The 12,159-nt window shown below is 35.0% G+C and overlaps 2 protein-coding genes across 2 annotated transcripts in view; one reads left to right on the top strand and one right to left on the bottom strand.

Moving 5' to 3' along the window:
• LOC135201486 (actin-like) overlaps positions 1-8,347 on the bottom strand; it is a 106,415-nt gene extending 98,068 nt beyond the window's left edge. Inside the window, exon 1 of the mRNA XM_064230464.1 lies at positions 8,338-8,347. The gene's annotated coding sequence lies outside the window, so the exon portion shown is untranslated. The remainder of the gene's footprint in view (positions 1-8,337) is intronic.
• LOC135201493 (actin-like) lies at positions 3,887-5,228 on the top strand. The gene has a single exon (XM_064230473.1). The coding sequence runs from the start codon at positions 3,921-3,923 to the stop codon at positions 5,052-5,054; it is 1,134 nt and encodes a 377-aa protein (XP_064086543.1). The 5' UTR covers positions 3,887-3,920; the 3' UTR covers positions 5,055-5,228.
• Positions 8,348-12,159: the final 3,812 nt, after the last annotated feature.

The following is a 12,159-nucleotide window of genomic DNA, read 5'->3' as shown; positions in this document are numbered from 1 at the left end:
AAACACACACACACACACCACACACATATATATATATATATATATATATATATATATATATATATATATATATATATATATAATAGATATTTAGTGGCATCATTATAAAACTGTGAATGATAGAGGACTTTTTATAGACTTTGAATTTAATAAAATTACGAATGATATTAATTTTACAATACTGTAAAATTAATAATATCATTTCTAATTTCATTATACACATTATATATATATATATATATATATTATTATATATATAGATATATATATATATATAATATTAATATTTTGGGAATAGAGGATGCATACGAATATTCCAATAAGTAATTCAACCATTGTAACATTATTTAACCTATCTGTCGATTCTTAAGAATGATTTCATATTAAGCCACTGAAAGAACTCAGTGTAAGTGTAAGCACAATTTCAGTCAGAATGTAAAGAAAAGACACATAGAAGTAATTCCAAGAATTACAATTGCTGGGAAATGTAACCTCACTAGAAAGTTCTTCAGATTCCGATGGGAGTTTACATTCACAATGTAGTGTGTATGTGTCTTCTCACCCGATGGTAGTCGTATGGTTAGGCACATAACAGGGGATAGTGTTCATCTCGTGGTGTAGATAGAATTCAGAAATAGTTATCGCTTAACATTATATATGTATATATATATATATATATGGTTTTGTGTATATATGTGTATGTATGTATGATACACATGTATATATAAGCATGTATATAGATAAATGTATATAGAATATATAAATCTTTTATATATATGTGTGTGCGTGCGTGTGTGTGTGTAGCAACTCTCTGGACACGCTACGAAATAAACTACTGAAAATGGCGCCTTTCCTTTCGTCTTCGAGACCATTTATATATATATATATATATATATATATATATATATATATATATATATATATATATGTGTGTGTGTGTGTGTGTGTGTGTGTGTGTGTGTGTGTGTGTGTACTCTAATACTTTTCTCATTGCATTTTAGTACACTTTTATCTATTAGTTTTATTAATTAATCTATTTTTTTTAATAAGGCAGATCTCTTCACTCTTTATTTACCTTTACCTTCTCTTACTTCCTAATGAACTGCATATATAATATATATTATAACTGGATGGTATCTAGCTGAGATACTTATTCAGGAACTTACAAGCTTTCTAGGACTAATAGTCCTCATCGTAAAGTATCCGTAGAATGACCGGACATGTAGTTCAGCTGTATTTATATAAGAAATGAGAGTGGATTAAAACCCTTGTTTTTCCAATTCCGTATCCTGGTTTCTTTAATCCTTTGAGTACCCTCCGTCTCCTTCGTGGCCCCGCCCTCGTGACCTTGGTCGTTTTCCATAATAGTGTATACGATTTTTCTCGATAGGCTATTTTCAAATCCCTTTCCAATATTGCCTGCCATTACATGGTTTACGCAAGTTATGAAGGCATATTCTACTGGCCATTTTTGTACAGGATCACTAACCAAACAGCCAGACTGATTGTAGATAATGCCTTCACAGCATGCTATATGTGTGTGTGTGTGTATTATGTATGTATATGTGTATATTAAGGAGTTTATGAAGACATCCTTTAGATTCATGAAAACAGATGTAATATGGCAATAATCATTTGATAGCCTCTTGAGGTGGCCGTTCAAGAGAATTATTATTTACCTCTTTATTTATTTACCCATTTATTTATTAAGTTTTTTGTGGGGGTGCGTGATTATTCTTCTAGATAAACTCAAAGTTGGTTTTAATTTTGTCTTAAGAATGTAGGAAATTATCCTCCTATAAAAGTTGAAATTAGTTGTTTTTTTCTTAGGAATGCATCCTTTTTTTTATTACACTTTTGTTTGTTTTTTCCGTCTTGCCTATTTTAAATTTTCTAAAGTGAAGCCAGTAAATCCGTCAATTCACAAATATAAAGACAGTCAGATTTGGCTGAAGTTATAATCTGTTCTTTAATTTATTTTTTGGAAATCCCTGATAGCTATCAGATTTGGGTTTTTACGCTTCATTCCTGTTGTTTTATGGTTTCTCTTACTCATAAAGAATCGTTCAAAAGGAGTTCAAAAGAAATTGAAAGGTAACATTTGTGTAATGATAGAGACAAATGCTATGTATTTTGTTCTTGGTCTATCTGCATATATGGAAATATGTTCTGAAAGGGTGATAATGAAATGGTGTTCTTTTTCGTAGATATTTTGTCTCATTAGAAAACTTTTCATAAAATATAATATGAAATTATGATGTACTCTGTCTCTGACCAGTCTTCGTATATAATAAAATATTTATGAAAGGATTTGGATAAAATCGTTATGAATTTTCTTTTATCTTTCAACCAAAATAGAAATAATTTCATAAAAGATAAATAAGCTTTCTTTCTTCTGTCTTCCTCGAGGAATTAGAATATCATCAGGAAAGTTTAGTTTAAAAAATGAGGAACTTTCTCTTTGATCTACTTACCCAAATAAAATCATTTCAAGAAGCTGAAGCTATACTGACTATACTTTCACTTTTGTCTTTCTGGTTTAGATCTAGATCACATGATTCCCTTTATTCAGAGATGGAAAGAATCTCGCTCGGAATTGTTTCTAAGTCTTAGTGAGATAGTGGTGGTGAATCTATTCCATGAAACCCAAACAGTGTCGATTTCCTTGTCAGATCAACTGACGTCACCGAGACGGATTAACGCTGTCATGTCACAGGCATGAAAATAGAAGGAAGAGGCCTTTGGAATTTTGTTGTTTTTTCATGTTTCCATTAAGCTTTTTTTTTTTTTTTTTACGATTTCATAGGGGGGAATATTTTGGCCAGAATTCACATTCTTAATAGCGCGAAGGGACCGCCTTCCGTATAAAAAGGGACGGTTGTGCTAAAAGCTTTTAGTCGTTCTCAGACTCATCGACAGGTTAGTTTCTCACTTTCCGAGTGGAGCGTTGTGAAGTCTGCTAGACAACTTGGTTCGTTGGAAGTTGTGCAATTGTGTCGCCGGAGTCGTTGTGTTCCGTAAATTTTTGTATTATATCATTTTTTTGTCAGTGTACGGAAAAGAATATTAAATGTAAATATTTATTTGAAGTATACGAGACGTTTACTCAGTTTATTTTTAATGATATTTCTTTAAACCCCATATTAAGGTTTAAAACATAATGTTAGAACCTAACCAACCATTCAGTAACTTCTTTCTCCTTACATTTATATTTCTATAGTTTTAAGGACTGTTGATGCAATCGCTGCAAGTTAGAGTCTTAATTAATTCAGCTTGGCACTGAACATTAACAGCAAAATACGGTTATCTTTGATTTGTATGTAGCCATTTCTGTAATCTACCTAGTTTTGTAAGCTCAATTTTTTTGTGGAATCAGTTTTTTATTTTTCTTATTTTTTTAAGAATTCATTGTCAGTATTATGAGGTATATTCGAAAATGTGTTGACACGGCTGTAAAATGAAAATGATATCATATTCTCTTGAGGAATTAAGAAATCTTGTTTACTTCGATATAAAAAAATCGGTTAAAAACGGAATTAAAAATTGTCTAATGCTATTTCAGGTCGTGAAATAATCCTGTAAAGTTTCATACGTTCGTTTTCATGTTATGAAAATTATATTTGACACTAAAATTCTTCTTTCTCTTTTTATTCATCTTGATTATTTAATTCATTCATACAATTAATCATTTATAATACCAACACGGCTTGTAAACTGGAATTTCCTCCAAATCACTTTTTTTTTCCAAAATTTATAAGTATCATAGCTAATAATATTGGGTGTTTATCATCTAAGGAATCAGTGACTTCTTCGAGGTCACATGAACTGCTGTCAAACCAAATGCCTTTTCTTGAATCCGTCTCTATTAGCATTTCTAATTACAGGCCCCTTTCTGATAGTTCAAACCCACCACCACCACCATGTGTGACGACGACGAGGCGGCGACCCTCATCTGCGACAATGGCTCTGGCCTTGTCAAGGCTGGCTTCGCCGGTGATGACGCTCCTCGAGCTGTCTTCCCTTCCGTCGTCGGACGCGCCCGTCACCAGGGTGTGATGGTCGGTATGGGTCAGAAGGACGCCTACATTGGTGATGAAGCCCAGAGCAAGAGGGGTATCCTTACACTTAAATACCCAATCGAGCATGGTATTGTAACCAACTGGGACGACATGGAGAAGGTCTGGTACCACACCTTCTACAATGAGCTCCGCGTTGCCCCTGAGGAATCCCCAACAATGCTCACTGAGGCTCCTCTCAATCCCAAGGCCAACCGTGAAAAGATGACTCAGATCATGTTCGAGTCCTTCAACATGCCCGCCATGTACGTCTGCATCCAGGCTGTCCTGTCCCTCTATGCCTCTGGCCGTACCACTGGTGAGGTTTGCGACTCTGGTGATGGTGTTTCCCACATGGTTCCCGTCTATGAAGGTTTCGCTCTTCCCCATGCCATTCTCCGTCTGGACTTGGCTGGTCGTGACATCACCAACTACCTCAGTAAAATCATGACTGAGAAGGGCTACTCCTTCACCACCACTGCAGAGCGTGAGATCGTCCGTGACATCAAGGAGAAGCTCTGCTACATTGCTCTGGACTATGAGAGTGAGATGAACACTGCTGCTGCTTCCTCTTCATTGGACAAGTCCTATGAACTTCCCGATGGTCAGGTCATTACTATCAGCAACGAGCGTTTCCGTGCTCCCGAGTCTCTGTTCCAGCCTTCCTTCCTTGGTATGGAATCTGCTGGTGTTCACGAGATCGTCCACAACTCCATCATGAGGTGCGACATTGACATCAGGAAGGATCTGCTGGCCAACATTGTCTTGTCTGGTGGTACCACCATGTATGCTGGTATTGCTGACAGGATGCAGAAGGAAATCACTGGTCTCTCTCCATCCACTATTAAGGTCAAGATCATCGCTCCCCCTGAGAGGAAGTACTCCGTCTGGATCGGTGGTTCCATCCTTGGTTCTCTGTCCACCTTCCAGAACTTGTGGGTCACCAAGGAAGAATACGATGAGTCTGGCCCTGGCATTGTCCACCGTAAATGCTTCTAGAAGATTAATGAACATAGCATCAGCTTGCTCTGGAAAGCGTGACAGCCCAAAAATCGTCTCAGTTTTCATTTGCTTGAACATTCTCATACAATATAACAATGAATTCTGTTACTATGAGAAGTATTTTGTTATGTATGACCTTTCAATATTTTGAATAATAAATTCTTAGTTGGATTTATGGCTTTTATTCAAATAAATAACTCATTATCTGCATATGAAAAGATATTGTAAAATGTATAAGCTTATTAATGATCCATACAATTACAGGAATTTTTTAAAATTAAGTATCTTTTTGAGTGATCAAGGTAGAAGCAAATTAGTGACTGATCACGTGACGACGCAAAAAGAAATTTGCTGTAAAATTCGAAATATCATAGGCTTTTTAGTAGTCTCATATTTTGTTTATAACATATGTCCCTCTGTAACTGAGCAAAATTTTATTTCAAGCAGAAAGATTCACATGGTAAAGTTTTAGGTTAGAATGATAATTTTGTAAGGATTTCTTGCATAGAAAACTATTAGTATAAAAATGTTTAAGATGGTGCACCCTTCCTGAATGCAATTAAGTACCTGATAGAACACTTGATTACGATCTTATGAACACTTACATAAATGGTAAAGACCGATGAGCGAAGGTTTACAAAAGGAAATTACTCTATAAGTAATATTTTTCAAAGGGATTCCATTGGACCGTTGGATTTGCGACGCCAGTTTGTGATGCTAAATCGATTATAAGTGGTTGCCAATCTGGAAAATTTACAGTCAACGGATTTAGTGCTTCCAGTTCCGAATGTCTTGCTTAAAATAATTTTTTTTTACTGGATGGACATATGAATAGAGAGCTTATTAGTGTCTTAACTGACTCACAGTAAAAATTTGCAATCGAAAATCATGACTTTTTATGTCCACGAAAAGTATTATTTGATTAGATCATAATTTTGGAAACAGGCGAAACTTAGCAAAGAAAGAAGGATTTAGATTGGCCAAAAACTTGTATTTTCGAATCTAAATGTCGCATTTTTTTTATATTATCTCTTCCATAATCGGTTTTTTAATTCATTAGACTTTGTCTTATAGGTAAATCCACCTTAACAAAATTTAAAATCCACGAATACTGTATGTGCAAATAGCAGAAAAGAAATGTTTAATAAAAGGACTTAAATTCTACCACTAAAAACATCTGGATTATATTTTAGTTCAAGCTTAGAAACAGTCAAGCACACACGTACAATATATATATATATATATATATATATATATATATATATTATATATATATGTATGTATGTATGTATAGACACAATTGTGCGTGTGAGACCTTCACTAGGATCAGAAGGATAGTTTTCGAAGTGTGTCGCGATCCTTTTTTTTTTTTTTTTTTTTTTTTTTTTTTTTTTTTTTTTTTTTTTTTTCATGACTATGTAGAACTGTTACAGCTGTCTCTTTGAGTGTTAAGAGGGATGTAATGTATTCCGTTGACTTTTAAGCGATTCTTAAACAAAACTTATTGGTAGACTCATCTCATGGCATACCGGAATGCTAGGCTTCCCAAGGAACAGGCATAAAATCTCTCTCTCTCTCTCTCTCTCTCTCTCTCTCTCTCTCTCTCTCTCTCTCTCTCTCTCTCTCTCCATGTTTTATCAAAATGTGATTGTTCTATTTTGGAGTAATTTTCTATAAAAGTTTCTATTTACTCATACTTGATTATTATATTAACATTATATATACAATTACATTTTTGAAAATATACATAAATATGTGTGTGTGTATATAAAAGAAAAAAAGAGGGAGAGAGAGAACGCTTACTTATAAGGCCTTCCTTTCGTCACTTTTTGTTTTCCTTATTCAGTTTTAGTATTGGTGATTTGATCAAATAAATAAACAAAAATGGCTGTTTCACGTTTCCAATGACTGTCGTTTTGGCACTTTAACTGGCATAAACATTATCGGTGCCACGATTATACTTTTTTCTCATTAACACGCATGCCTTTTTTTTTTTGGTAGATCAGAGTAATATAGAATCAATACGTATTTAAATTCATTATCTGCCACTACTTAAATGTATTATATGCCAGGTATCTCTGAAAGCTTTCTTCCATCCTGTTGACCAACCGACCTCGCCCACCCAACCCCACAGTTACTTGAAGAAATTTACATTTCTTTCACTCTAGTATAGATTGTTTATTGTTGTTATAATGAAGCGAAAATTTTCCAGTATTAAAACCTAAGTTCAAAGGTTTTCTCAAAAAAAAAAAGAATCAAGCACGTCGACGATATCCAGTTTCACAGATCTGCAAATTTTACCTATTGAATTTTTGTTCATGGGGATTTTCCTTTATTAATTTCATTTTATTAGATTTATATGAGTTTTTAATGCTTTTATTTTAAGTTCCCAATTTTATCTTTTGTGTGTGTATGTATGTCCGTAAGAATGTGTTTGTTTGTTTGGATATGCATATATATTCCTTATATATTCCATTGTAGTCACGACAATAACCGTTAGCAGTTGCGATGCCGATAATCTTTAATAAAAAAAATTAATCAATCACAGGTCTGCAAATTTTTCGTCATCGGCGAATAGCTGATTTTGTATTTTGCTGCCATAAACGTTGATGAAGACATTTAGCACTAGAGTTTTAATCCACGTCCTATTTGCCAAGGGAAAATCTGCCCTCGGAAATCAATTTCATAACAAACAAACATAAGGTAGTGCCGCATGAACGCGAGATTTAGCAACATTCATCCCCGCGCAATATGTTTCGCGCCAAGTTGCCAGTATTTGTGGCAAAATAAAAGCTGTACATGCTCGTTGATTAAGGCCATATTATACGAAAATGAACAGGCAACCAATGTTGGCTGCTTGTTGCGGAGACAGAAAGCAATCACCCGTATCTTTTTAAAACAGTAAGCTTGTGCAGGAAACGCAGAGACTTGAATGTAAAATGAATCATAGCCAGAACCACCAATGCAATGTCCATAGAACTAAAAGATGACATTTCGAAGATGGCATTATAGTCCGCTTTCGTCTAAAGGCTACTCGTTGCAAGTACATTTTCCTTAGCAATTCAACATGTTTGGTTGGAAACCTATTAGTGAAATTCATGTCAGTTAGTGTATCGGAGTCCGCAGGTCCACAACAGTCCTTCTATTCACTGTGGTACCGGGCGATAACTGTACAAGGATCTGTGCAGGCACAAAACTGGTTTAATCTAAAGCAAGAAATTCAGTGGCTACGCTATTTCAAAATGCCGGGGTCTCCGCCTATCTTTAGTGCGCATTTTATTGTCGATGAGATAAACACTGCGCACAATGCCTTGAAACTTACATACCCTGCGACTTTCATAGAAGTAGCACGGGAAAAAACCAAGAAAACATATTTAACCAATGGAGCCAGATTTGATAAGGGAATTTTTTTTATTTCAGGGTTTGGTAATATTCAATCCTCCAAATATTATTTCAGGCTTGCAAAAACTGAGATGAAAAAAAATCATGAAGAAATTGAAAAATCGATAACAATACAAGTCTAACAGCGTGAGTATTCTGCCAGAACTGGTGAAATATCAGATTTTTTCACTTATACGACTGAGAGATTTTCATCATCTTATAATCTGAAGTGCAACACGCTCCTTAGTTCCAAGCAACGACACCCTGTTGTCTCAACTCAGACGGTGGTAGTATTTTAAACTAGAGCACTGGACATTTTAACCTTGAAATCTGCCATATATAAGAAAAGTTAATGATAAAAATAAGCATTAAAACTTAGTTTATAGCTTTATGCATATTTTGTATGTCTGTATTGATACCCTTTCCATACTTCTGTATTAAGTGTGTTATTCCAACTTGTGACCTGATAAAGTCTTTCCGAAATACTACCATTTAATTATTAACCATTTGGTAGTTATTTATCCCCGTCTTTAGTCTTTGACCAGTCTTCTAAACCGTGCATTATCCATACCTAGACAATACGTGAATAAACATGAAAGCCCTTGTTACTGTCTGCCTGATATTTTAAAGCACTTACTCGCTTCAACTCAAATAAGTGCATCTTTTGTGATTTTTCAGTTATATGTATATTGTATATTATATATATATATATATATATATATATATATATATATATATATATATATATTTATATTTACAGACATATATATAAATTTATAAAGTATATATATATATATATATATATATATATATATATACTTTATAAATAGACAAACACATATATATATAACAAGTTCATATACATATTATTTAAAAAAACAGTAAGTCCAACTTATAAGGATCCCAAAGGCATCATCCTAAACATATATTCTTAAGAAGAGTGAAAAAGCAAAAAGGACATAATTTTTCCAACGGGGACAGAATAAACACCGTATAGAATTAATAGATTAGTCTATACTGTGCCCCCTAAGACTCACTCACATGCAAGTGGTCAAACCCTTCTCCCCTCCAGTCTTAGATTGTGGTTTATCAAGTTGGAAATTCTTCATCCACCTTTTCAGCTCAGGCTCAGTGGGGATTTACATGGTATTCCAAACGATTGCTTCTCCCCTCTTCTTCTTCTTCTTCTTCTTCTTCTTCTTCTTCTCGTCATCCTCCTCCTCCCCCCCCCCTCTTCTTCTTCTTCTTCTTCTTCTTTCGGTTTCCATTTTCTTTTTTAAAAAGTTTCTCGTTTTCCGTATTTTCATGAAAATGGCTGGTGTGGCACATTGATCAATATTACTGTGCACATCGTAAACGTAATGGGTAATATTTCCAATTGCAGGCGTCCCATTTTAACCTCTTATGCTTACATGTTTCCTGCGATGTTAATTAAAGGCCTGCAGGATAGATTTTTCCAAATTTTCCACATTTCCTTTTCTTATCAGGTTTTAAGAGATATCGTGCGTGTGAAACGTAATTTTATTAGGTGCCCTGCATTAATTGATCATTTACCCACCACCAACTGGTTTTTCTTATGATAAGCGCATGGAAAATAAATGAAAACCCTACGCATATATGCATACATACATGCGTGTATATATGTATATGTATGTGTGTGTGTTATTTTCTCACCACTTAGTCACATGCCAAATATATGGAATTCCTGCCAGAAATAGACAAAGAAAGAGTGGGCATTTTACCCCTCTCTTCTCCTCTCTCTAACTTCCCTCATTCCAGTCCCTTTGACGTCCTATAATATATATATATATATATATATATATATATATATATATATATATATATATATATATATATACAGTTAGTTAGTTAGTTTGACCGCCTACTTTGTTTTTGGTTTTCTCCAAGTGCTGTTGCACATGTTGCTCCAGTGCTTCTTCTAGTCGTCAGGGACAATAAAAAAATGCTCTATTTATTCTGGCCTCAGTAGACAGTTGTTTCCATCACCAATTTATGATCTTCAGGGCTACTCTATATTCAATATGGAGCTATATTCTGAAACGTAGAAGAGTAGTGCTAAACAGAAAAAAAAGAAACAGTCGAAGATGAGTATTCTAAAATCTGAAAATTTAACACAAACTTCATGTTCAGATAAATGATTATCAAATTTCTCAGGATGGGGTTCCCCTCTGTAAACACTTTAGCTCCAGAGACAGTTCCCCAAAAGATCTCAAAAATAATATGCCTATGCCCAGGGAATAATTGACACTCAAAAGGAATTATAATTGGTAAGTGCTCTGACGTAGTAGACAGGATTCGGACTTGGACCTTTAGTTAAGAAACAACGATAAACCGACGATTTTGACCACTTGGCTATCCTTGACTTTGCAGAACCAGTTAATTGTCATAAGGTGTAAGGTATAGGGAATTGGTCACACACACACACACACCACACACACATATATATATATATATATATATATATATATATATATATATATATATATATATATATATTATATATATAAGTTAAGTATATCTTAGTTTTACCAAACCACTGAGCTGATTAACAGCTCTCCTAGGGCTGGCCCGAAGGATTAGATATTTTTTCTACGTGGCTAGGAACCAATTGGTCACCTAGAAACGGGACCTACAGCTTATTGTGGGATCCGAACAACACTATATCGAGAAATGAATTTCTAACACCAGAAATAAATTCCTCTGATTCCGCGCTGGCCGAGCCGGGATTCGAACTTCGGCCCACCGGATTGGCACGCAAGCGCGAAAACCACTCGTCCAGCGAGGAACTTATATATATATATGTGTGTGTGTGTGTGTGTGTGTGTGCGTGTGTGTGCAGTATATATATGTATATATAGATATGTGTGTGTGTATAAGATCAAATAAACTGTAGGTAAATGTAAGTGTACAGTGGGAAGGACTGATGTTATGACCTGGTAACCTAGCTGATACGGCCCCTTTATAGTCTATTAAATGTTTAGGGCGACGATAAATGACTCTCAAAAGTCCAACAAAGCTGACCAACATGAGTGAGATAGGAAAGTTCGCTGGTCGATCTCTGCTTAGGGAAGCCTTATTTGTTTTCAGGAAGGAGAGATTCATTCAAATATGTTTGTGATTGCATAGAGAGCATACAATTTGTAAATACAGTGGCTTTGCTTTTTTATGTAAATTAGTCAAATATATAATACAGACCATATATATGTTTCTCCTTCGCTAAGTCTTAGTACCGTGATATACAGTAAAATTATCACTTTCTCTGAATTTCTTTGGGAGTCAAATATCTTTTGTTGTCAGAAAGAATGAGGACGACTTCATAAACGTCTCTAGAATGCTATAAAGGTCAGGACCGATACCCATAAATTCTCTCAAATCCCCTATACCTCTACCTCCTCCTACCCTCCGTGAACAAGTATAAAAAATATTAACAGCACGTTCCAAAGATCCAAGTGAAAATTACTACCAAATAATTGATTGTACGTCCTTCAATTTCGGCATGTACTTTTTGCGTCGATGATTTTTGCTGTCGTGACGACACCCACGGAACGCTAGATCTGATGTACTGATCTAGCTACCTCGGTATTCTCAGTGATATCGTGTAGTGTTCTTTCGTCTCCGATGCATGTGCGACGCCTCTGGTAGCCTCCACCGAAGTGGATTTGCCTAGGAAGAGGTATGTTGCGCTCCGGTTCAGAGGCCG

The sequence above is a fragment of the Macrobrachium nipponense genome, chromosome 28, assembly GCF_015104395.2.
Source record: "Macrobrachium nipponense isolate FS-2020 chromosome 28, ASM1510439v2, whole genome shotgun sequence".
NCBI lineage: Eukaryota > Metazoa > Arthropoda > Malacostraca > Decapoda > Palaemonidae > Macrobrachium > Macrobrachium nipponense.
This window is presented reverse-complemented; position numbering and strand designations above follow the sequence as displayed.